Source organism: Ogataea angusta, assembly GCF_019207475.1.
Source record: "Ogataea angusta isolate 61-244 chromosome Unknown 61-244_NODE_6_length_652341_cov_89.526226, whole genome shotgun sequence".
In the NCBI taxonomy this organism is placed as follows: Eukaryota; Fungi; Ascomycota; class Pichiomycetes; order Pichiales; family Pichiaceae; genus Ogataea; species Ogataea angusta.
Genome location: NW_025065220.1, coordinates 450,043 through 474,194, shown reverse-complemented (window position 1 = coordinate 474,194; position 24,152 = coordinate 450,043). Strand labels below are relative to the sequence as shown.

Here is a 24,152-nt window from a genome sequence, read left to right as displayed (position 1 = left end):
TCTATTGCAACTTAGCGTAAATACTAGAAACAGTTGTTTAGTCCAATTAAGAAAAGCTTTTTCGACAATTATCCAGGCTGCGTAACCATGAGTCGCCAGCCCCGGACTTGAGCGTCGATCGACTTTGCTGAATTAACTTAATTTTTTTCTGGACATTGTTTATAGATCATCATGGCTGTTTCCAGAGATCATTATTACCGTCTCGCGTCTGAGCTTGAGGACGAGCGTATCTTGGCAGCTTCTCAGCTGATTACGGAGCTCCGCGACACCGACTCACAAAAAGAGTGGGAATATGCTCTCGACAGACTGATCAGGGGTCTTGCTTCTTCGAGAGCGGGAGCCAGATTGGGGTTTTCTCTGTGTTTAAGTGAAATTCTTTATGAGCTGATCGAAGTGAAGAAGACATACAACGTGGAAAGCTTTTTGGCAGATCTGAGCAAGAAACTGGCAAGCTCAGTCAGCAACAAGAATACAGGAAAGAACGCCAGAAGTCTAATTTTTGGAGAGCTTTTCGGTCTTCAATCACTTCTCAACTCGAGAGTTGTAGACCAGGACTTGAAGTCAGGAAACACTCAAAGCTACACGAAGATTATTGATAAACTGATAGAACTGTCGTTGTTTAGGCCATGGATCAGAGAGGCTTGTTTTGCAACAATCTACCGCTCCTTATTGTCATTTGGAATACCACAGGACCCAAAATACATCAGCATCGTTGTTCACTTGCTGCAAAAGACCCAGTCTGCGGGTCTTACACTGACAACCGAGGGATTGTTAGTTGCATTGAGCATTCCGCCAGAAAGACGTCAAAACATAATGGAGCTTGCAAAGATAGACAAATGGCAGCATGGGAATCCACTTGCTAAGGGAAACCTGCCAACTCTGTCCAAAATAATGAAGGATATAGATGTGGTGGCAGACGACGAAGACCAATCAAAGAAGAAAGGTAACTGGACTAGAGCACTCCATTTTGTGTGGACTCCGCTTTTAGCGGAACTCATAGACAACTCTAGCAAGGAGGAACACACTCCGAAGGAGCGTAAGTCAAAAAAACAAAAGACCGAAGGCAAACTTATCAAGCTAGCGGAATTCTGGAAGGCTTGCATAGACGACCAATTCTTTGCACAATCAGCTTCTCCAGAACGGAAATACAAAGGTCTCGAAGTCTTGAATACTGTTCTTGATATTAATACGCTCAAAGGAGGGCAAGTCGAGGTTGTTCTGTCTGCAAATCTTATGCGGACATTAATCAATCAAAGTTCTAACCCTGATCGTCTGCTCAACAAATTGGCTAAAAACACTTTTACTCATCTAGTGAAATCGTGCGCTGTGAACCAAGATAGAATAGTCCCTACCTTAAGAAGTATCCTCAGGGTTTCCTTGAATTTTGATAGACTCACGAAATCAAAGATTACAAATGAGCTGATCATGTCTGCCAATAATGACCATACAGTTGCAGAGATTGCCCAATTCCTAATTTCACTTGAGCATTCGGTCAATGAGGACATTATCAAGTACCAAATATTTGCACTTGACTCTCTCTTGCACTTGGTAAGGGCCAAGAAATCTGTCATCTCCAAGAATGAGATCTACGAGAACGTTCTTGATTATTTGATCGAACACAGCTATGTGAAAAAGGAGTCGGACGACAGATACTCCGATAGAATGGCCACATGCTCGCTCGAAAGACTGTATTCTATCCTTTTGGAAATCATGTCGAGCGGCCACAGCCAGGGCAAAATGTCTTGGCCATATTACGCTGTGAGCAAACTTGTTGAAAAAGATTCTGATTTCTCGGACTCAGAGTTTGTCCTCAGACAGGAGTTTGAGGAAGATCTCAAAGACCTCAAAGTGGATTGTGTCCGGATGGTGGAGGCTATCTGTGAGCTCAAAGCTTCTGAAGGGTCAAAGCTACTTGAATCATTTGAAATTCTTCTATCTGTTGGACTTTTACAGTTGTATTCTGGCGATGAGGAGTCAGGATCAATTTTAACAGACTTGAAAGCAGCCTTTGAAAATTACACTGATTCTAGCGCCGAGCAGCTACTGATTGACACGCTGGTGGATCTAGTGCTTTCATATTTGACTCAGAAATCATCGTTAATGAAAAAGGTGGCTGCTACAGTGTGGGAGAATCTAGTCGACAAAGTTGGAGAGCCCGAGTTGCAGCGACTCTTTGAGGTGTTGCTCACTAAAGAAAACAAAGAGGGACAAGAAAAGCTGTTCAGCAATGACGGTGAAGATGTTGAACAAGATTCAGAGGAGATAGAGCAATCGGGGTCGGACTTTGAAGACGAGTCTGTGGACGTGGTGACGGACGACTCAGAGGATCCCGCCGAGCATGAGGAAGTTGACCGGAAGACCACTAACGAACTTGCACAGGCTCTTGGAGTGGCCAATTTCGACGATAGCTATAGCGACTCAAGTGATTCGTCTGACGAGTCGGAGTCGGATGTGGAAAGTATGTCTGACGAGCAAATGATGGCTATCGACTCTACGCTGTCCAGAATATTCAAACAGCGCCGAGAGGCTCTTACTGCCTTAGAAGCAAAATCTGGCAACCAGAGGAAAGAAGAAGTGCAAAATGCTCGTGAACTAATGATTTTCTTCAAAAACCGCGTTTTGGACCTGCTGGAGATATTCTGCACCAAGAGACCAGGTGACATATCTAGTCTGAAAATCGCCATTGTGCTGTTGGATTTAATGGCACTAACTTTGGAAAAACAGGTGGGCGAAAAAGCTCATAAGCTCATTAAGATAATTACAAGAAGTCCTATCACGGTGTCTATACAAAACAAGTCGGAACTAATAGCCGGCTTGAAAGAAGTACAAGAAAGAGCAGCCACCAAATCAAAGTTCCGTGCGCACTCGCTTGCCTGCAACCAGCTATCACTGTATATTGTGCGAAGCTTGGTGGCCTTTGATAGAAATACTGTTCCAGAGTTATTGGAGGTCTATTTCGAGAGCATGAAGGACTGGGCAATGAACCCGACCAACAAAACCACCACCAATATGTATTTCGATCTCCTCAACTGGCTAAATGACAGAAGAGAGGTACACTGAATAGACGACACGCATCAGCCTCGTTTTTTGGCTTCTTTGTAGTTTGTATCCTGTCTGTGGCTCACTCTCGACAAAAAGTCCTGTTGGTCCAAGTAGCCACCCTTATTTTCGAATTTCAGCTCGTCTCCGATCTTAGACTTGTCCACGTAAGTCGCCCAATCCAGTCGCGACTTCTCCAGTGTCGTTAGCTTGGCACTCGAAGCGTTGTTTATAACGTCATCCAAAAGACTGGCTCTTTTGCGTTTAGGTGCTTTTTTTTTCGGCAATAGTCTCTCAGGACTCGATTCTTTCGACTCCTTGAGCTTTGTGGAATTGAAATGCGCACGGGCTTCTTCTGAGTTGGCGTCCACCCATTTCTCCTCTGTTACCATCTCGCCAGCAAATTCATATGTCCTGGTGATCTTTATTTTCTCTGTGTCTGCGGATTCCGTCGACGACGGAGTCGACCCGTCCTTCTTCGGTTCCGACTTGGGCTGTTCCTTTGGTTTATTGAGCTCCTTCCATATGGAGTCGACGTCGATTGTGGACTCAGCCGGTTTTTCGTATGTCTTTTCGTGTTTTTCCGCCTGTCTTTGCCTTCGAGTCTGGATCAAACCTCCGGACTCAAGCTGTCGATATTTTGGTTCGTCGTCAAAACCTTCCTCCTCGTCATCATCGTCGTCCTTAGCTTCGGGGTTGTAGTCTTCATCCTCAGACTCCTGATAGTCTGCGATGGAGTCTTCCAACGTCTTTTTCTGCTCCTCAGTCATTATGTCCCCAAAGCTTTGGATATTTATTTTCCAGGTCGTGCGCCGCCGCACACTTCATCGACGAAAAATTAGAGGGAGATAAAGAAGATACATTAATATATATGTTGAAACGCAAGAACGAGGAGGACGAGGCAACTGCCGCTAAGCGGGTGGCTCTCGATAATGAAAATGCAGAGCAAGATGATCAGGCTGAAAGCAAAAGCCAGCCAGGCTCACCAGAGCCTTCTAGGACAGATCAATCTGCAGATAGCGACCACCAGTCACAGGAACAGATACCGCAGCCCGAGGTTCAGGAGCCCGTGACGCATCACAAGCCAGCCAATGACGATCCTACTTATGTGCACTTTCGAATGCTCTGTTCGATAAACGAGACTGCTGCCATTGTGGGCAAGGGCGGCGAGACAATCAACAGGATCAAGGAGATGTCCAGTGCAAGAGTGAATGTCAGCGAAAACCTCAAGGGGATCCCCGAACGTGTCATCACTGTGCGCGGTCCTGCAGAATATGTTGCGAAAGCGTTTGGGCTAATCACAAGGGCTATTATGGACGAGCCTTTCAACCAGGCCTCTACTGTGGAGTCGAAACAAATTAATTTAAAGCTGTTGTTCCCCCACACCATAATTGGCTACATCATCGGCAAAAGGGGGGCGAGGTTCAGAGAAATCGAGGACAATTCTGCTGCGGCATTGAAGGCAAGCGACCAGATTCTCCCTGCCTCGACAGATAGAATCCTCCACATCACAGGAGTTGCGGACGCCATCCACATAGCCACCTATTACGTGGCACAGACAGTGATAGAGCACAAACAGCATTTGGCCAAGGCTGTGTTTTATAATCCGGCCAATTGCAACCAGCCTAGCACGCCTGTCAGCGGCAATTCCTCGCGAGTGCCCTACGGCAATGGATATCCTCCTCAGGTAATGCAGGTGCCGGCTTCAATAATGCAAAGTCCCTACATGGGCCAGCCTGTTCAGCAGCCGTATGGACAGTATATCCCAGGTGCCGCTGCTGGGGCGGTGGCCGCACCAGTCCCTGCGCCAATCCAAGCACAATCAGGACAAGAAAAAATCAACCAGGACATTTATGTTCCACAGATGCACATAGGATTAGTGATTGGCAAAGGTGGCAAAAACCTTAAGGATATCCGTACAATAACTGGATGCTACGTCAAGGTCAACGATGAAGTTCCCGGTGCCACAGAGAGGAAACTTACTCTGATGAGCACAAGCCCGTTTGCGATTCAGCAGGCAATAATGCTGATCAACAACAAAATTGAGAACGAGAAACAGAGACAGAGAAACCATAGAGATGACTAATGTATATTAGGAATACAGAATGCGGAGCTGTGTCATTTTATTCTGGCCCGTTCCCATAACTTTTCCAAACTCTTTTTGAAAACCAGCACGTTGTGGTCGATCACGGCCAGCGCGTTGGTGTCGTTTTCATCTTCCAGTCTCATAACTGCCACCAGGGCAAGTCCCCTAATCATCTGGTGTAGATAGAGCACCGACCCGCTCTGTAATTTGGAGACACACCTGGTTGGCTGGCTTCTGACAGTTCCGTCTGCTTCTTGTCCGGAGTTCTCATAAAGACCGTCCAAGTCGATAGTCACGTCAATAAACTCAGCGCAAACCTCATATGTTTGCATATCGACGGGCGAAGAATCCGTGGCGACGTATATTTTTGAGTTCACGTCAAAAAGGAAAACTTTATCTAGCGTGCTGTATTGCATAAGGAGGTCAAGGAGGTTTTCCAGTGCTGGAAGCTCGTAAATAAGCTTTTGGACAATTCTGGAGAACGCCTCGTAGATTGAGTGGTCGAAGATGGATGTGAGATAAAATGAGATTTGTACACCGTCGAGGCCGTAGTCCAGCAAGTCGTCCCCGACTCTTTGCATAATGTCTCTCTGCGTTTCCAGCCGGAAGTCTTCCGACAAACCGTCAATTTTGTGAATTAGCACTTCTATGTGGAGTTTCGAATTGACGCTGCAGGCATATTTGATAATGACCGCCAAATTTTGAAGTGCGCTCAAATATTCATCCTGACTGTCGATGACGTACACTAAGGCACCAATGGACGAAAACAGCTTTTCGGAGTCGTATAGCGAGGGCTCAAAGAGATTGAGCTGTCCAGGAAGCTCCATCACTGCTAGATCGATCAGCGACTTGAAGTTTTCTGTCGTTGGCTTGGTTGTGCTTTCAAGATACAGTGTGTCCAGAGGCTGCATGTCGTGAAACACCACTTTGCAAATGGACGATTTTCCAGACCTATAATTGTTAGGCATCAAAAACTAAGGCTGATACATACCGTCTGAGGCCCATCAGCAGAATTGTAGCATTATTGTGCTTGGCCAATACTGCTTCCGTATCCATCTTGCAATAATTTGATTCTATAATTTTCTGGCACAGCCTGATAAGGCTATTGAAAGCAAAATAAATTATGATACAGGTTCTATAGGGTCTGTGGTTTAATTGGCTTTAGTGCGTTTGGACTCGGAAAGTGCTCCAGAGCTCTTCCGCTTCTTCTTTTCCTCGAGCTTGACCAAAAACTTGGCCATATACTCCTTCACAAAATGCTTGATCTTGGCTTTCTTCTCGTGACTCAGTTCTGAAGGTGGCTTGCTATCTGAGCGTCTCTTGAGCTCTTTTTGAGCCAGAGTGTGCACAATGTCACGAGCACAGGCTTTTAAAGAGTCTCTTCCAATTTCGTTCTCGTACTTCTTCAGCATGTTCGGCACTGCAGAAGCAAAAAGTTTGGTCCACTGTTTTTCGGTAGCACTTATATGGCGCTCTTCTTTCTTCGGCGTCGCTGCCGGGGTGCTGGGTTTTTCCAAAGATGCTTGCGCAATAATCGAAGAGAGCTTGTTCATGCGCATTTCCTCGATTTCGAGCTCTTTTTGTCGCGCCAACTGACGCTCCTGCTCCAGCTTCCTGAACATGGCCTCCTCCTTCTGCCTTTCCTTTTCTCTCCGTTTTAGACGTTCTTCCTCGTCAGACGTGCCGGGTCCTGTTGGTGTATTCACAGGCCGTTCCCACTGCGTGATGTTCTTGGACCTATTGAAATAGTAAACAGTTTTGGTGTTGGGATCCTCTGCCCATTCCCATCCTGGAGGCAAGGCCACACCATCGATTGTCGTTTTGGCAGGGTCGACCACGTCGGAAGCTGGCATGGAGGTCGACCTCGCCCTGCGGTCGTCCAGTTTAGCCGTCGCATCGGAGGCGTTGCTGAGGTCGCTTTTTTTTGGAATGCGATAAACCAACTCGAGATCTTTCCAGTTGGAAAGCAGCTGGGAAACCGAGTTCTTTAGGTCTGGATTGCTGGTCTTCGACTCAGCCTCCTGCAGCATCTCGTCCATCCTACAGCTGACAATTGTATTTTTGGCCCGCAACGGGGGCCAATGCTGAAGAATCGTGACCATGGAGGCGAACAATTCTTCCTCCTCAATGGAAAAGTTGTCCCCGGATAATCCCAGCATAGTCTTGAGCGCAGTGCTTAAAGCCTGCATTCCGTGAAGCCTGCAAAAACGATTCACGATCTCATCAAAGTTGTCGCAAAGTGAAAATCTCTCAATGACCCTAGATATCACAATAAAATCCAAGTCCGGCTGAAGCAAACAGCTCACCACCTTGGACACGTCTGCCAACCTTAGCGGCTCGAGCTCCAAAGACTTGACAAACTCAACATTGACATTCGACTCAATGTTGTCTTGCGTGACCTTGGTGCCAATTTTTTTCTGCTCCTTGATCCATTTCTTTTCCACGTTAGCACGAACTCCAAGAGCTTCCGTAATGACGTGCGGTAGCAACCTAGCACTCTCGGACTGTGTCTTCCCTCCCATGACACCTAAGCAGTTCGGGGCTCCACAGTAGCATTTCTGCGGCTCTGCTCCATACCGGTCGACGTTGTAATCGAACGTGATTTCCTCTCCCTTGATGATTTTTCGTTTGGCAAAAATGCCCATTCTGAATCTTTTGTTGACAACCCATTTTTCGACGTACGCATTGGGATCACACGAATGGTTGCAAAAGCGGCCAACGCTTGCTTTTTTGGTGGCATCGATGATCTCGTTATCTTGTATCATCATGAAATAAAAATGTTTGATGCCCTCGTTGGAGTACTGCTCTTTTCTTTCTTTATACAGCTCGTTGTCAACAATCTCCCCCTTATACTCAACGATAAACGTGTGCGGAGATATATCCTTGTCTGCGCGCATTCCATAGCCCTTATGTTCGGTTTTAAAAATGGAAACAGGTGCGATCTCGTTATTCTGAAACCTCTGATTCTGACATTTATCTCCACAGCCACTGCACTGTCCGTCAACACACTCAATATTTGTGAGTCGGTTGATACAATCAGAGTCTGGACCACAAGCGTGGTTGGTTCCATCAGAGCCTATGTTTTCGATACAATCACAAGCCATGAACTCGTCAGCTGCAGAATAGATATCTTTGATGCTATCGCAGTAAATATTGTCCTTCAAGTTGACGAAGGTGGTCAAGGCCTCTTGTGTTGCATCCGGTTCTTTGTCATAAAGTACCACACCATTGCCCTCAGCAGGCGGTGTAGCCGAAGTCGACGTATCCTTCGATCTCGACATTTTTCAGATATTCCAGTGATTGGAAAATATGTTTATTTTTTCGGAGGGAAATAAGTGTACTAGTTCTCCCTTTTTATGGCAGCGGCAAAACAAGGATCGAGAGATGAATTTGTCGCTAGTTCCGCACTTCATAGTCGCTACACGACAAACAACGGTTTGAATGAATCACTTTTGGAGAGCCAGGTCTCTCATTACGAGAACATTGAGAAGCATCTAACAAGGCTTCCACAGTTTAAAGACTCTGCCGAATTTTTGGACTGTTTGGCACATTTTAGTGGAAGCAACGTGGAATTGGGGGACATCAGCAGGTTTGAGAGCCAATTTGGTGAGGAGGAGGATATTTACAAATACGAAGTGATCATAGAGAACCAAAGAGGTGCAACGCTACTTGGGATACCAATGTACAGTCGAGAGTCGCTCTTGTATCCTCTGGACCCTCCCAAGTTCCAGACTTTGAGAGGACATGCAATAACAAGCCTCAACCTGTACCCTTTGCCTAGTAGAAGCTGGCGCTGGAGCTGGAACAACTGGTATATTTTGATGATCCAAGATGTGGACCAGGAGGGTTGGGTTTATTCCAAGGTTCGTTTTGGAAGTAGCAAATGGAAAGGGATAGGAAGGTTTGGCAATTTTGTTCGGAGAAGGGTTTGGGTGCGGAAAAGAGAGCTGGTCCCAGGAGCCGATGCAAGCTTGCTCCATTTGCCAACAACTCTGGTTCTGGATCAAGAGCACGCAGATGTCAATGGCCCCGAACTTGAGCATGAATTAGAACACGCGAGCCCAGCAGATTCGACTACTGGTAACTTGCGCTCGAACATTTCAATAGTGGTAACTTCTGACTACGACAGCCAGCTAGAGGACATGTTGCTCAGGCTAGACTCTTCCAAAATAGACCGTCTGAAAGTTGATCAGATCATAAACTTTTTGTTCAGCGCTGATGCACAGCTGTTGCAGTATTTGATTGAAGATCAGGCAAAGTCAGACTCAGCCCATTGGTTACAAAGTCTGGCGGGCAAATTGGAGTTCAATGAGTCAAAGCGCGCTTTCCTAGCCAAATATAACGCCAAACTGGAAACCGAGAACAGTGAGGAATTGACCCTAATATACAGACTCTATCAGAACTTGCTGGCAGATAGCTTTTATGGGTCTCAAAGGCGTCAGATGTTATCAACCTAGGTATATTACAGAATTTTCATGCTATTTACAATTCCTTATCACAAATGTCTCTTTATTTCAATCTCCTCGATGGCTTCCATCACGTCTCCAACTTGCAGTTCAACGTTTCCGTCTAGAGCAACACCACACTCGACACCATTTGTGACTTCACTCACATCTTCCTTTTCGTGCTTCAGTTGTCTAACTCTTCCTCTGTATATCTCCTTGCCATTTCTTATCAACCGCACAGTTGCACTCCGTTTGAAAGTTCCACTGGTGACGCGACATCCAGCGATTTTCATTTTGGACTTATTCCTCAAACTGATCTCAAATATCTGCTTGACCGACGCACTGGAGTGTACTTTTGTTTCGTATATCTTCGGCAGCTTCGAGGTCAAATATGCCATGACATCTTCGATTAAGTGATAGATGACTTTGAATTCTTTGATCTCAACACTGTTGATAGATGCAAAATTGATGATGTCTTTAGGAACCTTGACATTGAATGCTAAAATTTGGGCATGAGACAGTTTCGCACGCTCGACATCACTTTCTGTTGGAGGTCCCACTTCTTCATATAATACAGTTGACTGAACCTCATCATTACCCAGTCCTGAAATGCTTTGAGAAATAGCCTCTGCAGATCCACTAACGTCTGCCTTCACAATGAACGGAACTTCTAATAACTTTGTTTCTTCATCGTCAAACAGTTCTGGTTCCAATTCTCTGATCTCATCCATAGTGAGGCCTTCAAGCTGGTACTCTTGAATTTTCTCCTCACGACGAGATGCTTCCATCTTTTCCAGCATCTGCTTATTCATCTGCTCAATTTGAGAAGCTTCCTCCAGCAGCAGTTTTCTTTTCTCTCTATTTGAGATAACCTTTTTAGCCAAAGCTTCACTAGATGCTTCGAGGCCCATTTCTCCTGCATCTGGGATGTCTTTCCAGCCGGATATTTCAACGGGAGTGGCAGGCCCAGCAACCTTCACCGGCTTGCCAAACTCGTCCTTCATGACTCTGACCTTACACCACGTCTGTCCAGCAACTAACACAGCTCCTGGTTTCAATTTACCTTTCATAACCAAAAAGGTAGCCACATTACCTAAACCCTTTTTCACCTGGGATTCCAAAACCCACCCCTCAACGGGAACTTTGTCTTCCTGAGTTTTGATATCCTGCAACTCGGCAACAGCCACGATGGTTTCTTCAAGTTCTTCCATACCCATACCTGTCTTGGCAGAAATCCTGACTGTCGGAACCTCTCCACCATAGTCTTCAACCTCCACACCATTCGCTGAGAGGTCTGCAACAACCTTGTCTGGATTTGCCTCTTCCTTATCGCATTTATTTATTGCAACAACCATTGGCACACCCGCATTTCTCGCATGTCGAATAGCTTCTTTTGTTTGAGGCATCACCGAATCTTCAGCTGCCACAACCAGCACCACGACATCAGTTATATTAGCCCCGCGCTCTCGCATGTTTAAAAAAGCTGCATGTCCTGGCGTATCCAAGAAAGTTATAGTTTTCTTAGACACTGGCGTTTTCACAACAAATGCACCTATATGTTGTGTGATTCCACCATGTTCATCTTTGACAATAGATGACTTCCTCAAATAATCGAGAACCGTGGTCTTACCATGGTCAACGTGTCCCATAATGGTAACAATAGGAGCTCTAGGCTTGAGTAGCTTGGGGTCAGTAGGCTCGGGCGAAGGAAATAGATCCGCGCCGGTATCGTCATTTGTATTAACATCAAATCCGTACTCGTCCGCAATGAGCTCTGCGGTCTCGGAATCAAGTATATAGTCATTGGTCATGTTCTCGAATCCAAGATTCTTCATTTTTCGTAGCAGGTCAGGAACTCTAACTCGAAGAATTTGTGCAAAGTTGGCCACTGTTAAAAAAGTCGGAATATCCAGTTTTGGACGGTTGTTCGAGGATTCTTGTTTCGGCTTTGGCTTGTACTTAACCTTGACCTGTACTGGTTTTTTCTTCTCTGGTGGTGCTTTTGAAACCGGTTTCTGCTGACGCCCTTGGCCATTGTTTTTCCTATCATTTGTCTGCCAGTTCGACGATGTGGATTCATGTCGTTTTGGAGGGCGTTTCGGGTCCACATCTTTCGAAACTGATCTGGGAACATTTTTTGGTGCATTGGAGTCGGTCTTAGTAGGTTTATTTGTCTGATCTTGTTGTTTTTCAGCTTGTGGAGATCTTTGAAATCGAGAACGACGCACACCGGAAGAATATAATCGGAGACCGTTTGAAGGGCGACCTAAGATGGTCCGCATCAAGCCGGCTTGGCAGGACCTCAAATACATTTGTGTATAATTTTTCAAAGTATTCCCAGAAAATAAATTGGGGAAATATTCGATAAAATTTAGCAGGCCGGCTATTTAAATCAGATCCATCTTATAATTAACCTACAATTATGGGGTGGGTACTTCATAATAAGACCTCTGAACTAGTAAATTCCGAGCACTAGATGAGGTGGCAACCGTCCACGATTCCCGATCATAAAGTTACTTTCGAAAATCAACCTTTAGATACTGACGTCTCGAAGCACTGTAGGAACTTGTAAGAGATTAATTTACAGGATCGATCAGACTATGTAATAGCAATCCGCTCGAGTGAATTATTAGAGGTCAAAATAAAGTACTTTACATCGAATATATGCATGCGGAGCTATTAGCTGGAGTCTTTTGGCTTCGGATCAAATATTGGTTGATCTGAAGAGGATGCTTGGCTCTGAGTAATGTCAAAGAGGGTATCTGTGTCATCATCGAGGGGTGGGGTTTTGTGCGAAATGTACTCGCTGTCTTCGAGAACAAACTGATCATCGTCCTGATCTTGTTCCTGGATAGACTGGGCGTTTTCTAGGGCAGTAGTCAAAGCTGCCATCTCAGCCTGCTCATCGGTGTCGAGCAAAGGGCCGTGGAAATTGTGCCTTCCCCAGCAATAATATAAAATGGCAATCATGAGGGTGAACAAACCAAACACAGCGACAGCATAATTCATAGTGGTAATGTCGATAAATCTTGAAGGAGGCATGCAAAGAACAACAATGGTGAGCAAAATGAATACCACGCTGAAACCGTTGATGATATAGCCCAGCTTGCGCAGTTTGAAAGCAGACCCACGAATTTTGCGTCTTTTGTTTAGCATGGAGGAGAGTATCGGTATTCCATTGGCAGCGTTCAGCGACACGACGGCGCATCCCACAAACGCATTGAATGCAGTACTGGAGACCATTGAAAACGTGCCAAGCAAAAACGAGACCGCAACGGAAAGTAAAAGAGCGTTTTTGGGGACTATTTCCTCGTCCGACATGGTATCAACCTGCTCCCAAAGCTGATTGAAGGGTAATCCGTGATCTCTGCCCAAGGCGTAGACTGTTCTGGAGGCTGTGGTAAGTGAGCCAATTGTTGCAAATGTTGAAGAGCCGATAATGAGGATAACCAAGACAAATGAAACCAGGATTGACTTTGTTGATAGCTTGAAAACAATATCGATAGGAAAAATATCGGGGTTTTGGTCTAAGAGAAGCTCCAAGTCAGGAAGAATGCTTAATATTGGGATGATGAATATGAGACCCGTTAGGCTGCTGACCAGGACAGAGACTAGGAGACCACGTGGTATGGTTTTCTCGGGGGTTTGCACTTCTTCACTCATGGAGACAATCATTCCATAACCATTGAACGTGAGCGAGGAAAACTGAATACCGCCAATAAAAAATGCAATCACTGCAGGCCAGCCGCTTCTGGAAGCATCGAAATTGGTGAGAATATATTTGACATCGTGGAAATCTGTACTGAATATAAGTAGCAGAAAATCCATCACCAGAACCGTGTAAATGGTCCAGTAAATGCACAACTTGTTGATCTTCTCGAGGTGTCGTTGGAATTTAAGATTGACCAGGCCACTGAGAGTGATAATCAAAAAGTACAACAGCAGGACAAATAAGTCGTCGTGCTTGTAGTCTTGACTTTTGATACCTAAAATTGAAAGAATAAATTGGCTCCCTCCAAATGCATACGAGATAAACATCAGCCAGTTCCCTAGTACCAGATACCATCCGGTAAACCAAGAGCTTGCTAACGCGTACTTTTCATTGGCTAGTATGCTGCTGTAATGATAGACACCTCCGGAGCTGGGAAACTTCCCGGATATTTCACCCAGGGACAGCGATATGAAGAGCGTGAAGAGCGAGAAAAGAACCCAGCCCCAAAGAATGGTAAAACTGGAGCCGCAGACAAGCCCAATTGACAAGGTCGAGGAGATTCCAAATGGAACGTTCATGAGGGAGAACCCCAAACCGATAATGGAGCCAAATGAGAACTTCTTCTTGAGCTCCTGTTTGTATTTGAAGTGTTCAATCTGTTCGGAAACATCTCCATCCTGCCAAATGTCATTGATATCATGGATCACATGCTCCCTTATATGTCGGAGACGCTCGGAGTTTGGTAAAAAAGAATATATCACGGGCTGTTGGTTGTCCATGATAGTACTAAATTTACTATTTTTGCACTTGTCTATATAAATCTTGAAAAAATTAACCTCGCCTGAATATGTCTGAAGAACTCTACGATGAGTTTGGAAACCTTATTGGTCTTCCAGAGAGCGAGAGCTCAAGTGACGACGAAATGGAGGCCAGCCATACGGAGGTTGCCGTTAGACAGCCAGGATTACAGGAGGTTTTCGGAGAAGATGTTGAGACTATCATAGCGACATCTGATGCAAAGGATATCAGCGAGCCTATTGTCGAGCCTGACACAGAGCAAAAGTTCAAAGTCGAAGAGAATGACCTACCTGAAACCTTTTATTCGAAGGACTATATGTGGAATATGACATTTCTCCCATCCAAAGTGCGAAATATTGCACTTGTCGGTGGTTTACACTCGGGGAAAACCACCTTTTTAGACCAACTGATCCATGAAACCCACAACATCAATCACATTCAAGGAAAAGATTACAGGCCCCTTCGATACACAGACAACCATACTATAGAAATTAAACGGGGGATATCCATAAAGACATCCAGCATGTCATTATTGATGCCAGATCTGGACCAAAAATCTACCGTCACACACATTCTTGACGCCCCTGGGCACGTCGATTTTGTTGACGAGATGTCTGTGGCAGTGAGACTTGCTGACGTTGCTGTCCTGGTTGTGGACGTGGTTGAAGGCTTAACCAAAGGTTTGCAACTGGCTCTAGATCATATTTTACTGACCAACACCCCCTTTTGTCTCAACATATCGAAGTTTGACCGCTTGATCTTGGAACTTCGATTGCCTCCACTAGACGCTTACTATAAACTTCGCAGCATTGTTCACGAAATCAACGAGTATGTCTCTTCATCTGAGCACGTTAAAAGTGGCAGCTATACACGACAAACAACACTATCGCCTGCTCTAGGAAATGTTTGTTTTAGTTCCAGCAACCTCAACAGCTGTTTCACCGTGCGGAGTATTGCAAAAAGATATCTTAAAAACTCCAAGGTGGATCTTGACGCATTTGCTACCAAGCTTTGGGGAGACATTTACTATATTGACCAAAAACTCACAATTAAGCCTCCAGATAAGGCGGCCTATGCCAAATCAAGAAGTTTCATCAAGTTCGTTTTGGAACCGATATATAAACTGGTCACTGCGACGTTGACGAAAAGCCCAAAAGAATTAGAACACTATCTGGAGGAGTCTCACGGAATCACCAGCATTCATCCTTCAAAATTCAAGCTAGATGTGCAACTTCTGCTGAAAGAAGTGTTCTTTGCATTTTTCGGTGGCGTCTGCCCTCCTTTTGTTGACCTAATACAGCAGATGCCTTCACCAGAGGACATGAATGTTGACAAATTCAAGTTACTATACAAAGGAAATGCCTCTGATGAGATACTCTCGCATGTTAAAAAATGTGACCCGAATGGCCCGGTCATAGCATACGTGGCAAAGCTCATTGACTCTGCTAGCTCAGCCAGATTTTATGCTCAGGTGCGTGTGCTTTCGGGCACATTAAAAATAGGTAATTCAGTTCTGCTATTGGGTGAAAATTATAGCCCCGAGTTCACAGATGACATGAAAGTACAGGACGTTCGGCGCGCTTTTTTGAGCTGCACACGCTACAAGATCCCAGTGGAAGGTATTCCAGCCGGGTCTATAGGACTAATTTCAGGGCACGACATCGACGTATTTATCAGCAAAACTGCTACCATTTTCGACCAAAAGCTTAAGTCTCCAACGCTCGAAATTTTCAGACCACTGGACAAAATATCCAAACCGGTTTTCAAAATTGCTGTGCAACCTGCGAACCCGTCAGAGCTTTCAAAATTCACCGAAGGACTGAAAAAGCTGAACAGATCCTACGTTGGATCAGAAATTAAAGTTGAGCAAGGAGGCGAGCACGTGATCTTAGGATACGGAGAGTTGTATCTGGATTGTCTGCTCCACGACTTGCGTCTACTATATGCGAAACTGGATATCAAGGTTAGTGATCCTATGGCTCGGTTTTCAGAGACGTGTTTGGACATGTCCAAGGTAAAGCTGGTTACAGAGTCAGCCAATAGGAAAAACAGTCTTACGGTCATAGCAGAGCCTCTGGAGGAGAATATCTCCAGAGACATAGAAGCTGGAGTTCTTGTACCATCGGCTCCTCCTAGGATACTTGCCAAGAAGCTGAGGAACGATTATGGATGGGATGCTTTGGCTGCGAGATCAGTTTGGGCATTTGGTCCTGATGAAACGGGTACATGTATACTTCTCGACGACACACTGCCTGAGGAGACAAATAAAGCAAGGCTTGCAGAGTTGAAAGAATCAATTATCCAGGGTTTCAAATGGTCAACAAGAGAAGGGCCTCTTTGCGACGAGCCAGTGCGAAACATCAAGTTCAGGATCATTGGCGCACACCTATCTACCAACTTTCTAGAATCAAATGGAGCACAGATCATTCAGATGTCGCGGAAGGCATGCTACACGGCACTGATGATTGCTACTCCGCGATTACTCGAACCGGTTTATGAGATTGAAATTTTGTGCTTTTCCTCGGTGTTGCCTGCTCTGAACAAGCTGCTCGATAGAAGAAGAGGCAAAATCACCAACGAGGCTCCTGTGGAAGGCACCCCGCTATACAAAGTGTACGGATTTGTTCCCGTGATCGAGTCTGTGGGGCTGGAAACGGACATCAGAATGTACAGTCGTGGCCAAGCAATGTGTCAACTTGTATTCAGCCACTGGTCCGTGGTTCCAGGAGACCCGTTGGACGAAGACTGTTTCATTCCTGTGCTGAAACCTGCGCCAATCCAGTCTCTGTCGCGCGACTTCACCATGAAAACCAGGAAGATGAAAGGTCTTGATGACGAGCCGTCCTTGAAGAAATACGTGGACCATGAAGTCTTTGAAAAGTTAAAGAGCGCTGGGATTATATAGACCTGAAGACATTGATATGTTAAGTACTTATTTACCCCGTCTGTGTCGTTTGCTCTTTCCTGGCCTTTGAGGCTTCTTGCGGTTTAGCTTGGATTCCACCTTCTGCTTCTTGTTGCCCCTGCGTCCCTGTTCAGGAGCAGCAGCAACAGCTTCCTCAACTGCGATGTTGAACTCCTCCTCATCAATTTCGTGGTTCTGCTTCTTACGTTTTAAAGACTTGATTTTGGCAAGAGCTTCGGATTTCTCCTTCTGTCTCTTTTGCAGGGTCTCGTTTTGCACTTGCTTGCCGAACTTCTTTAGTTGTCTCTGTCTTCTGGCCTCCTCTCTAGCCTTCTTTTCAGAAGCTTCCTTAATCAGCTTCACCTTGAGCTGGTCCATGTGTGCATCCGATTTCACCATTTCTGCAAAATAGTCTGGGGGCCTAGTGAAGGGAACATTTAGTGCAAGAAGCTTTTGGCGGGCGATCTTGGCAGCTTCTAGTCCCTGCTTATAAAAGGCCAGCTCGCGCTCTGTATCGTCGAAAACGTCTTTGACCTGCGTGTCCACTCTCTCTGATGACGTGACAGATTGATGTTCATCAAACGGTAATTTATCCCATGGCAGTGCAAAACTTGCGAGACTCTGTTTCAAGGCGGCCACTTTGTTCACGGTGAGCTTTGTGTGCGGCACAACGTCTGCATCTGATTCTAGTTCTGCCTCGGAAAGCGGAATATCAGACTCCTCGTCGTCCTCACTCTTAGATCCCTGATCTAACTCCAATTCCTCTTCTTCGCTTGCACTTTCATTCAATTTCTCCAAATTCAAACCGTCGTCTCTTTCTTCTTCCTTATTGGCTTTGCGCAAAAGCTTCTTGAGTTTGCGCTGCTCTTTCTTACTCAAAGCGGCACTCTCAAATTCCTCTCCCATCCTAGGTAAATATTTTTATGATATAAATTTTTTTCAATCTTTCCGTTTTGGGTCGCTCGTTCTTTTTATTTCAATAATCGAAACACGAACGATGGACAAAACAGCTGCTAGATCTAAGTTTTTGGACGTTTTCCCAGAACTCGTCAGTGATCTTGAGGTGGTAACCAAGGAATATGGTATGCCCGAGGATGCAATTGATTGGTTCAAACGCAATCTGAACTACAACACCCCTGGTGGGAAACTCAACAGAGGTTTGTCTGTCGTCGACACCTACGCCCTTTTGAAAGGGTACAAGTCTTTGGACGACTTCGGGCCCGAGGAATACAAGAAAACAGCCATCCTGGGCTGGGCTGTTGAGCTGTTGCAAGCATACTTCCTTGTCGCTGACGACATGATGGACAAGTCTATCACCAGAAGAGGTCAGCCCTGCTGGTACAGAGTGGAAGGGGTCAACGAAATTGCTATCAACGATTCGTTCATGCTCGAGGCTGCCATCTACGTTCTGCTGAAGAAGTATTTTAGAAAAGACTCATACTATGTTGATCTGCTCGAGCTGTTTCACGAAACCACTTTCCAGACAGAGCTGGGACAGCTCTTAGATCTGTTGACCGCACCGGAAGACCATGTGGACCTTTCCAAATTTTCTCTGAATAGACACTCCTTCATCGTCACTTTCAAGACTGCATATTACTCCTTCTACTTGCCTGTTGCTCTTGCGATGTACATGGCTGGAATTTCGGACGAGAAAGATCTGAAGCAGGCCCAAGACGTCTTGATTCCTCTTGGCGAGTACTTCCAGATCCAAGACGACTATCTGGACTGTTTTGGAAAGCCAGAGGACATTGGAAAGATCGGCACTGATATCCTGGACAACAAATGTTCGTGGGTGATCAATACTGCCCTGAAAATCTGTACTCCAGAGCAGAGAGCTATCTTGGATGAGAATTATGGCCGCAAGGATTCGGCCAAGGAGGCCAAGTGCAAACAAGTCTTCAAGGATCTCAAGATTGACCAGCTATATCTCGAATATGAGGAAAAGGTTGCCAATGAGCTGCGCTCAAAGATCGCCAACGTGGACGAGTCTAGAGGCTTCAAGGGAGAAGTCCTGACCTCGTTCTTGAACAAAATCTACAAGAGACAAAAATAGTTGCCCTACGCGCACTATTTACACGTAGTTAATATACTCTTTTATATACTAGTGGTAGCAGCAGGTTCGACTCTTGGAGGAAACTCTTTGGGGAAGCTGTCATCTTTATGTTCACAAATACACCACCTTTCCTTTGGCACGGCTGACATGGCAGTAGCAATGTGTTTTCCGCAGCCTGTCCACGCGCTCCTATGGCATTTTCCACACTCAACAACCCGGCACATTTCTATAAATATTTTTGATAAACGAACGGACTTTGATTTCTGCACAGAGTCGGGAAAAAAAAAAAGTGCTGGAAGGAGAACATGTTTACACCGCCACAATTTTGCGGTCATGTGTGTTTCGCTCACCTGACAAAAAATAAACAACTCCAAATTAAGTTTAGTTACTATGTCCAGCGAAGAGGAACAGAAGGCCAAGCGTATCAAGCTGGAGGCCAATCAGGCCCAGGAGTCCACAGAGAACCCTACTAACGCGGAAAAACCTGTTAGACAGGGTCTCCCCACTATGACCGTTCCACAAAGCACAACACTACCTGTGGAACCTACGCCTTTGAGACCAGCAGCAGGATCAGAAGAATGGCACACGTGGCGCAAAAAGAACCATAAGGAAGTGGAAAAGAGAAGGAGAGAGACGATCAACCAGGGGATAAAGGAGTTACAGGAATTGCTACCAACGCAGGACCACAACAAGTCTCAGATTCTAAAGCGTGCCGTAGAGTATATAAAGAGGCTGAAAGAGAACGAGGACTCCAACATTGAGAAGTGGACCTTAGAAAAGCTTATCACCGATCAGGCTGTGAGCGAGCTTGCTAATTCGAACGAGAAATTGAAAGCAGAGCTGGAAAAGACGTACCGCGAAGCTGAGGGTTGGCGCAGAGCGTACAACTCCGTCCAGGAGGAGCTTGCCGAGTTGAAGAAGCAGCTGAGAAAATAGTCGTTCTAGATTTCCACGTCCCTGAGCAGCACACCTTCTACTCCCTGTCCAAGCGTGCCAAACACTTCCAGGTCCACCCCGTCCTCATACACTTTACCATTAAAGCGGAAAATTGAGGATGATCCCGCATACATGAGATCCCCCTCCACACCGGACCGGTTGCAAACTGCAAGAACCATCTTTTGGTGTTTCTTGAAGAAAAGTGGCTGGAACCGTATCAACCAGTATTGCGCAGTCCGCTTGTCTGGTTTTGTGCGGTCGTACGGCTCCTCCAATGAGGATAATATGCTGTCATTTGCGGCAGAGCTTTCGATATTGATTTCGAAGGGTAGCTGCTGCTCGAATAATTTTGTATATTTAGCTTGGTCCTTCCAGTCTTCGCTCCAGCTCGTGCTCATCCATGCGGTTGGAACTAATATAAGTTGCACTTGTTTTTCAAAACAAAAATTGGCAAACTCGAATGCGTCAAATGGGGCTTCAAACTTGTACGGGTTTAGATCCATGCATATGCCAATAGTAGATCTGATTTTGCGGTTGTTTATCTCAATGTCAAAGGCCTCAAAGCCCGTGGGAGACTCTTTTGCCCCCCATATCTCGTCTGTCTTGTATAGAAATGATTTTCTATAATTATGAACCAGAGACCCGTCCGGACCTATCAGCATGGCTGAGTTGTATGTTGAGGACAAATGTCTTTCTGGATACCCCAGAACCGTATGACATTTAAGAGACTGCGAAACGTTCCTTGCAAATTCAAAGGACCTTCCTCCTCCCTGTTCCTCGAGGTACGGCTCGATCTGCTTTGGTCCGGAAAAGTTGTATCCTGTAAGAGCCATCTCTGGAAAAATGACAATGTCGGGCTTCTTGCTTCTGATCTGGTCAACGAGTTTCAAAGCTGTGCAAGCATTTTCCTCGAACCTCCCTAGAAGGGGGTTCAATTGGATGGCTGCTATTCTCAAGCGCATACGAGTTCCAAGAAAAATAATTTTATTACTCTATATTTTAAACCATGCCTGTGCCCGATTTGGTCCTAGACCCAGCCCTCAAACTATGGGTACTACTGCCGATCTCGGTGGTGATGGTGCTGGTAGGCATTCTTCGAAGCTACATTTCTGTTTTACTGCAACCAAAGATGAAACTGCAGGACTACAAACTTGTTAGAGAACAACAACATTTGGCAAGAATACGGACGTATAGACGCAATTACTCGGTTTTCTGGGCAAAGCAGGAACTGCAGAATAAAATCGACTTCTTCATCCCCGAATACTCTGGCACCAAGTATCTGAAGGAGTTGCCTCCTAGCGATCCGAACGAGATTAAAAACCCGCTGGCAGATGCCAACTCTTCGGACTTTTTGTTGCAAATGGTGAAAAACAATTTTGCCAACTATGTGCCTCAGACCCTGATCATGTGGTGGGTTAACTACTTTTTCAAGGGATACGTGGTGATGCGCTTGCCATTCAATCTCACCGGAAATTTTAAGAGCATGTTGCAACAAAGTATAGACACAACTGATTTGGACGTCACGTACGTCAGCGCAATCTCCTGGTACTTTGTGAACCTGCTCGGTCTGAAAAGCATTTACTCCTTGCTTCTTGATGATGGTGACATTATCAATCAGCTGATGGCGCAGCAGCAGCAGCAACCAATGGTGCCCCCAATGGCTGGCGCAGGTCCGTCGGTCGATAAACTGTTCAAAGCAGAGCTCGAGAACCTGCAAATAGTGCCTTTCAAAAGCTGTCTTGATGGCATTGAAAGTCGCTTTATTGAGAAGTGGGAGTAGTATTTATCTTAGTTAGAGAGGTTCTCTATGAATGCGTCTATGTGTTCTTGACCGTGGTACGGAAATTCCTTCTCGTCAACCGTTAAAGAAGAGGCCTTCAGGTCTTCTGTGATTTGAGATATTTCGTCAGCAGACAGCGGGGTTTTAAGCGAGTCGATCCACCATTGAGCTGCAATCGGAGACTTGAATTTGCAGTATAGAGAAATAATTAATTTTCTGCAGTTATCATCAAAAGGCTCAAACTTGTGCTTTCTCAGATGGCCAATCAACGAGGTCAATGTCACAGCGTTGTCTATAGCTGATGGCTTATTCGCCAGTCTTCCGTACTGCCTGATGACAGCAGAGTTTATCCCGTTGACTGGTGCGCCCGTGTGTTTCAGGAACTCCAGAAACCAAAAGAGTTCGGGGATGCTCAACCACGAACTAATATTTTGGACTATATTTCTCCTGATGGTGTTCGTTTGATGTAGTAATGCAAGCGCAAGCGGGGCAATATAGGCCATGAAAACAATTCTACGGCTGCTGAAGTCGGCATTTATAGAAAGTGCGGTGTCTTTGACGAGTTTGGTATACTTTTCGAGCACAGTTGGCGATGGAACTAGTTGATTCTGGAGCAAATAGGTGAGCAATTGAGCAGCAAGATGAAACTTTTGGTGCTGGATTGAGAATTCGAGCAGCGCTACTTGAAGCTGGGAAGCTGCGTCTCTGAGGAAGTCTCCTGAGGCATCTAATTTATTTAATTTATCGATAGCATGTTGGATGTAGTCGAAATTTTCTAGCTTCATAAGCTCGTGGAACAAAACGGTAGTTTCCAATTGGTCTATGATCTCCAGCGTCTTCAGAACGTGCTGGACCACTTTCTGCTGTATTTCCTGGGGTAAATCTTTGCTTAGAGACAACATTCCGCAGACTATATCAAAATGCGAGTATCTTTTCAGCTCTGTCGTTAGATGCTGTATTATCTGATCAGTTTCGTAGCTGGAAAACATATTATGAACTTTTGCACACACATCAGGAGGGAATGTAATGGCTGGAGGAGTTTCTGGATTCTGTATGGTGAGGAACTTTTTGGGAGGCCTGCCCCCAGTGCGAGCCAAGAACAGATCCACGAGATCTGTCTCTAAAAAATTGGGGCCTCTGGGAGTTGGTTCCTTCACATTTATCAGATCTCGGTACTTTGTAGGCAGCTGGTAGTGTATGGAGGCCTGCAGTACGTCATTTAAGCGGAATCGCACAAATGGGTTTCGATAGGTTTCTTTCTCCTCAAGCGATTGGGGAACCGGGATTTTTTCCGGAAGCGTTGGAGCAAACTTTGGTGGCTTCAGATGAGTGGCAAGTTTGAGAAGCTGGTCTGCCCGTGTCAGATCGGAAGCTGAACGGATGCCGGTCCTAAATCGTTGAATCTGCGTCCTTGACTGTGAATACATGTCGATGAAAAAGATTGGACGACCGACGCACCGAAAAAAAAAAAATACGAGGATTATTCAGATCGACGTGAATTAATTACTAGCATGAATATATTCAGGGTTTCCGGCAAACTTGTGACAAAGTATTTGTGCATGTTGATGGCTTGGGCCATATTGTCGACTGTTGTACCTTATTGGGCTGCTGGCCCGAACGCAGTGAAGTCGCCATATGATTCCCTATACGAACTGAACCAAGCCACAGTAACAGAACATTCGCTTAGCGATGCTGATGTGATATTTGTCACAGCGCATCCCGACGACGAGTCCATGTTTTTCAGTCCGGTCATTGTGGAGCTCTCAAAGGCTAAATACAACAATGCATTGCATTTGATCTGTTTTTCAGACGGAAACTTCGATGGCCTTGGAGAGACCAGGCAGCAAGAATTAATCCGGGCAGCCAACATACTGGGATTCCAAACTCACAAGACACTTGACTATGTCGACAACATCCACGAAGGGTGGGACACAAGCGCAATCGCGGCCACTCTGGCTAAAGAACTGAAGGAGCTACCGTTCCACAAATCAAAGCAGATCCTGGTCTCCTTTGATGAGGAAGGTGTTTCAGGACATCCAAACCACAAGTCTCTGTACTATGGCGTCGAAGAGTATTCAAGGAAACACAAGCTTAGATTTTTCAAGCTCAAGTCGTGGCCAGTGGCTGCCAAGTACAGTGCATTTGTGATTACTAACGTTGAACTCATTGCAAGACTTTTGAAGAAGTGCTCTGCAATCCACAGATATTTGCCATCATTAGTGAATCGCATCCCAGATCAAGGCCAAGCCATTAAGATCTACGCAAACTTCAACTCCTGGTTTTTGAACCTGGCAACCATGACATACGCTCATTACTCCCAGATCGTCTGGTACAGATGGCTGTGGATTTTCCTCAGCAGATATATGAATTGCAACGAGCTCGAATTAGTTATATAGCA

The 24,152-nt window shown here is 45.5% G+C and overlaps 16 protein-coding genes across 16 annotated transcripts; 8 read left to right on the top strand and 8 right to left on the bottom strand.

Annotated features, from left to right (window-relative positions):
- Positions 1-171: 171 nt before the first annotated feature.
- KL928_003309 (uncharacterized protein) lies at positions 172-3,060 on the top strand (the record flags this gene model as incomplete). The annotated part of the gene is made up of 1 exon (XM_043203882.1): positions 172-3,060. One exon carries the CDS (start codon positions 172-174, stop codon positions 3,058-3,060), a length of 2,889 nt encoding a protein of 962 aa, XP_043059562.1.
- A 14-nt stretch (positions 3,061-3,074) lies between these two features.
- On the bottom strand, positions 3,075-3,809 carry KL928_003308 (uncharacterized protein; the record flags this gene model as incomplete). The annotated part of the gene is made up of 1 exon (XM_043203881.1): positions 3,075-3,809. One exon carries the CDS (start codon positions 3,807-3,809, stop codon positions 3,075-3,077), a length of 735 nt encoding a protein of 244 aa, XP_043059561.1.
- Positions 3,810-3,910: 101 nt separating this feature from the next.
- Positions 3,911-5,125, top strand: KL928_003307 (uncharacterized protein; the record flags this gene model as incomplete). Its single annotated transcript, XM_043203880.1, has 1 exon — positions 3,911-5,125. The coding sequence occupies one exon, from the start codon at positions 3,911-3,913 to the stop codon at positions 5,123-5,125; it is 1,215 nt and encodes a 404-aa protein (XP_043059560.1).
- A 32-nt stretch (positions 5,126-5,157) lies between these two features.
- On the bottom strand, positions 5,158-6,036 carry KL928_003306 (uncharacterized protein; the record flags this gene model as incomplete). The annotated part of the gene is made up of 1 exon (XM_043203879.1): positions 5,158-6,036. One exon carries the CDS (start codon positions 6,034-6,036, stop codon positions 5,158-5,160), a length of 879 nt encoding a protein of 292 aa, XP_043059559.1.
- A 240-nt stretch (positions 6,037-6,276) lies between these two features.
- On the bottom strand, positions 6,277-8,406 carry KL928_003305 (uncharacterized protein; the record flags this gene model as incomplete). Its single annotated transcript, XM_043203878.1, has 1 exon — positions 6,277-8,406. The coding sequence occupies one exon, from the start codon at positions 8,404-8,406 to the stop codon at positions 6,277-6,279; it is 2,130 nt and encodes a 709-aa protein (XP_043059558.1).
- A 75-nt stretch (positions 8,407-8,481) lies between these two features.
- KL928_003304 (uncharacterized protein) lies at positions 8,482-9,582 on the top strand (the record flags this gene model as incomplete). The annotated part of the gene is made up of 1 exon (XM_043203877.1): positions 8,482-9,582. One exon carries the CDS (start codon positions 8,482-8,484, stop codon positions 9,580-9,582), a length of 1,101 nt encoding a protein of 366 aa, XP_043059557.1.
- A 38-nt stretch (positions 9,583-9,620) lies between these two features.
- On the bottom strand, positions 9,621-11,882 carry KL928_003303 (uncharacterized protein; the record flags this gene model as incomplete). Its single annotated transcript, XM_043203876.1, has 1 exon — positions 9,621-11,882. One exon carries the CDS (start codon positions 11,880-11,882, stop codon positions 9,621-9,623), a length of 2,262 nt encoding a protein of 753 aa, XP_043059556.1.
- Positions 11,883-12,249: 367 nt separating this feature from the next.
- On the bottom strand, positions 12,250-14,061 carry KL928_003302 (uncharacterized protein; the record flags this gene model as incomplete). The annotated part of the gene is made up of 1 exon (XM_043203875.1): positions 12,250-14,061. One exon carries the CDS (start codon positions 14,059-14,061, stop codon positions 12,250-12,252), a length of 1,812 nt encoding a protein of 603 aa, XP_043059555.1.
- Positions 14,062-14,129: 68 nt separating this feature from the next.
- Positions 14,130-16,985, top strand: KL928_003301 (uncharacterized protein; the record flags this gene model as incomplete). The annotated part of the gene is made up of 1 exon (XM_043203874.1): positions 14,130-16,985. The coding sequence occupies one exon, from the start codon at positions 14,130-14,132 to the stop codon at positions 16,983-16,985; it is 2,856 nt and encodes a 951-aa protein (XP_043059554.1).
- A 27-nt stretch (positions 16,986-17,012) lies between these two features.
- KL928_003300 (uncharacterized protein) lies at positions 17,013-17,891 on the bottom strand (the record flags this gene model as incomplete). The annotated part of the gene is made up of 1 exon (XM_043203873.1): positions 17,013-17,891. The coding sequence occupies one exon, from the start codon at positions 17,889-17,891 to the stop codon at positions 17,013-17,015; it is 879 nt and encodes a 292-aa protein (XP_043059553.1).
- Positions 17,892-17,982: 91 nt separating this feature from the next.
- KL928_003299 (uncharacterized protein) lies at positions 17,983-19,038 on the top strand (the record flags this gene model as incomplete). Its single annotated transcript, XM_043203870.1, has 1 exon — positions 17,983-19,038. The coding sequence occupies one exon, from the start codon at positions 17,983-17,985 to the stop codon at positions 19,036-19,038; it is 1,056 nt and encodes a 351-aa protein (XP_043059552.1).
- A 390-nt stretch (positions 19,039-19,428) lies between these two features.
- Positions 19,429-19,974, top strand: KL928_003298 (uncharacterized protein; the record flags this gene model as incomplete). The annotated part of the gene is made up of 1 exon (XM_043203869.1): positions 19,429-19,974. The coding sequence occupies one exon, from the start codon at positions 19,429-19,431 to the stop codon at positions 19,972-19,974; it is 546 nt and encodes a 181-aa protein (XP_043059551.1).
- A 5-nt stretch (positions 19,975-19,979) lies between these two features.
- Positions 19,980-20,936, bottom strand: KL928_003297 (uncharacterized protein; the record flags this gene model as incomplete). Its single annotated transcript, XM_043203868.1, has 1 exon — positions 19,980-20,936. One exon carries the CDS (start codon positions 20,934-20,936, stop codon positions 19,980-19,982), a length of 957 nt encoding a protein of 318 aa, XP_043059550.1.
- A 44-nt stretch (positions 20,937-20,980) lies between these two features.
- On the top strand, positions 20,981-21,754 carry KL928_003296 (uncharacterized protein; the record flags this gene model as incomplete). The annotated part of the gene is made up of 1 exon (XM_043203867.1): positions 20,981-21,754. One exon carries the CDS (start codon positions 20,981-20,983, stop codon positions 21,752-21,754), a length of 774 nt encoding a protein of 257 aa, XP_043059549.1.
- An 8-nt stretch (positions 21,755-21,762) lies between these two features.
- KL928_003295 (uncharacterized protein) lies at positions 21,763-23,181 on the bottom strand (the record flags this gene model as incomplete). The annotated part of the gene is made up of 1 exon (XM_043203866.1): positions 21,763-23,181. One exon carries the CDS (start codon positions 23,179-23,181, stop codon positions 21,763-21,765), a length of 1,419 nt encoding a protein of 472 aa, XP_043059548.1.
- Positions 23,182-23,265: 84 nt separating this feature from the next.
- On the top strand, positions 23,266-24,150 carry KL928_003294 (uncharacterized protein; the record flags this gene model as incomplete). The annotated part of the gene is made up of 1 exon (XM_043203865.1): positions 23,266-24,150. One exon carries the CDS (start codon positions 23,266-23,268, stop codon positions 24,148-24,150), a length of 885 nt encoding a protein of 294 aa, XP_043059547.1.
- Positions 24,151-24,152: the final 2 nt, after the last annotated feature.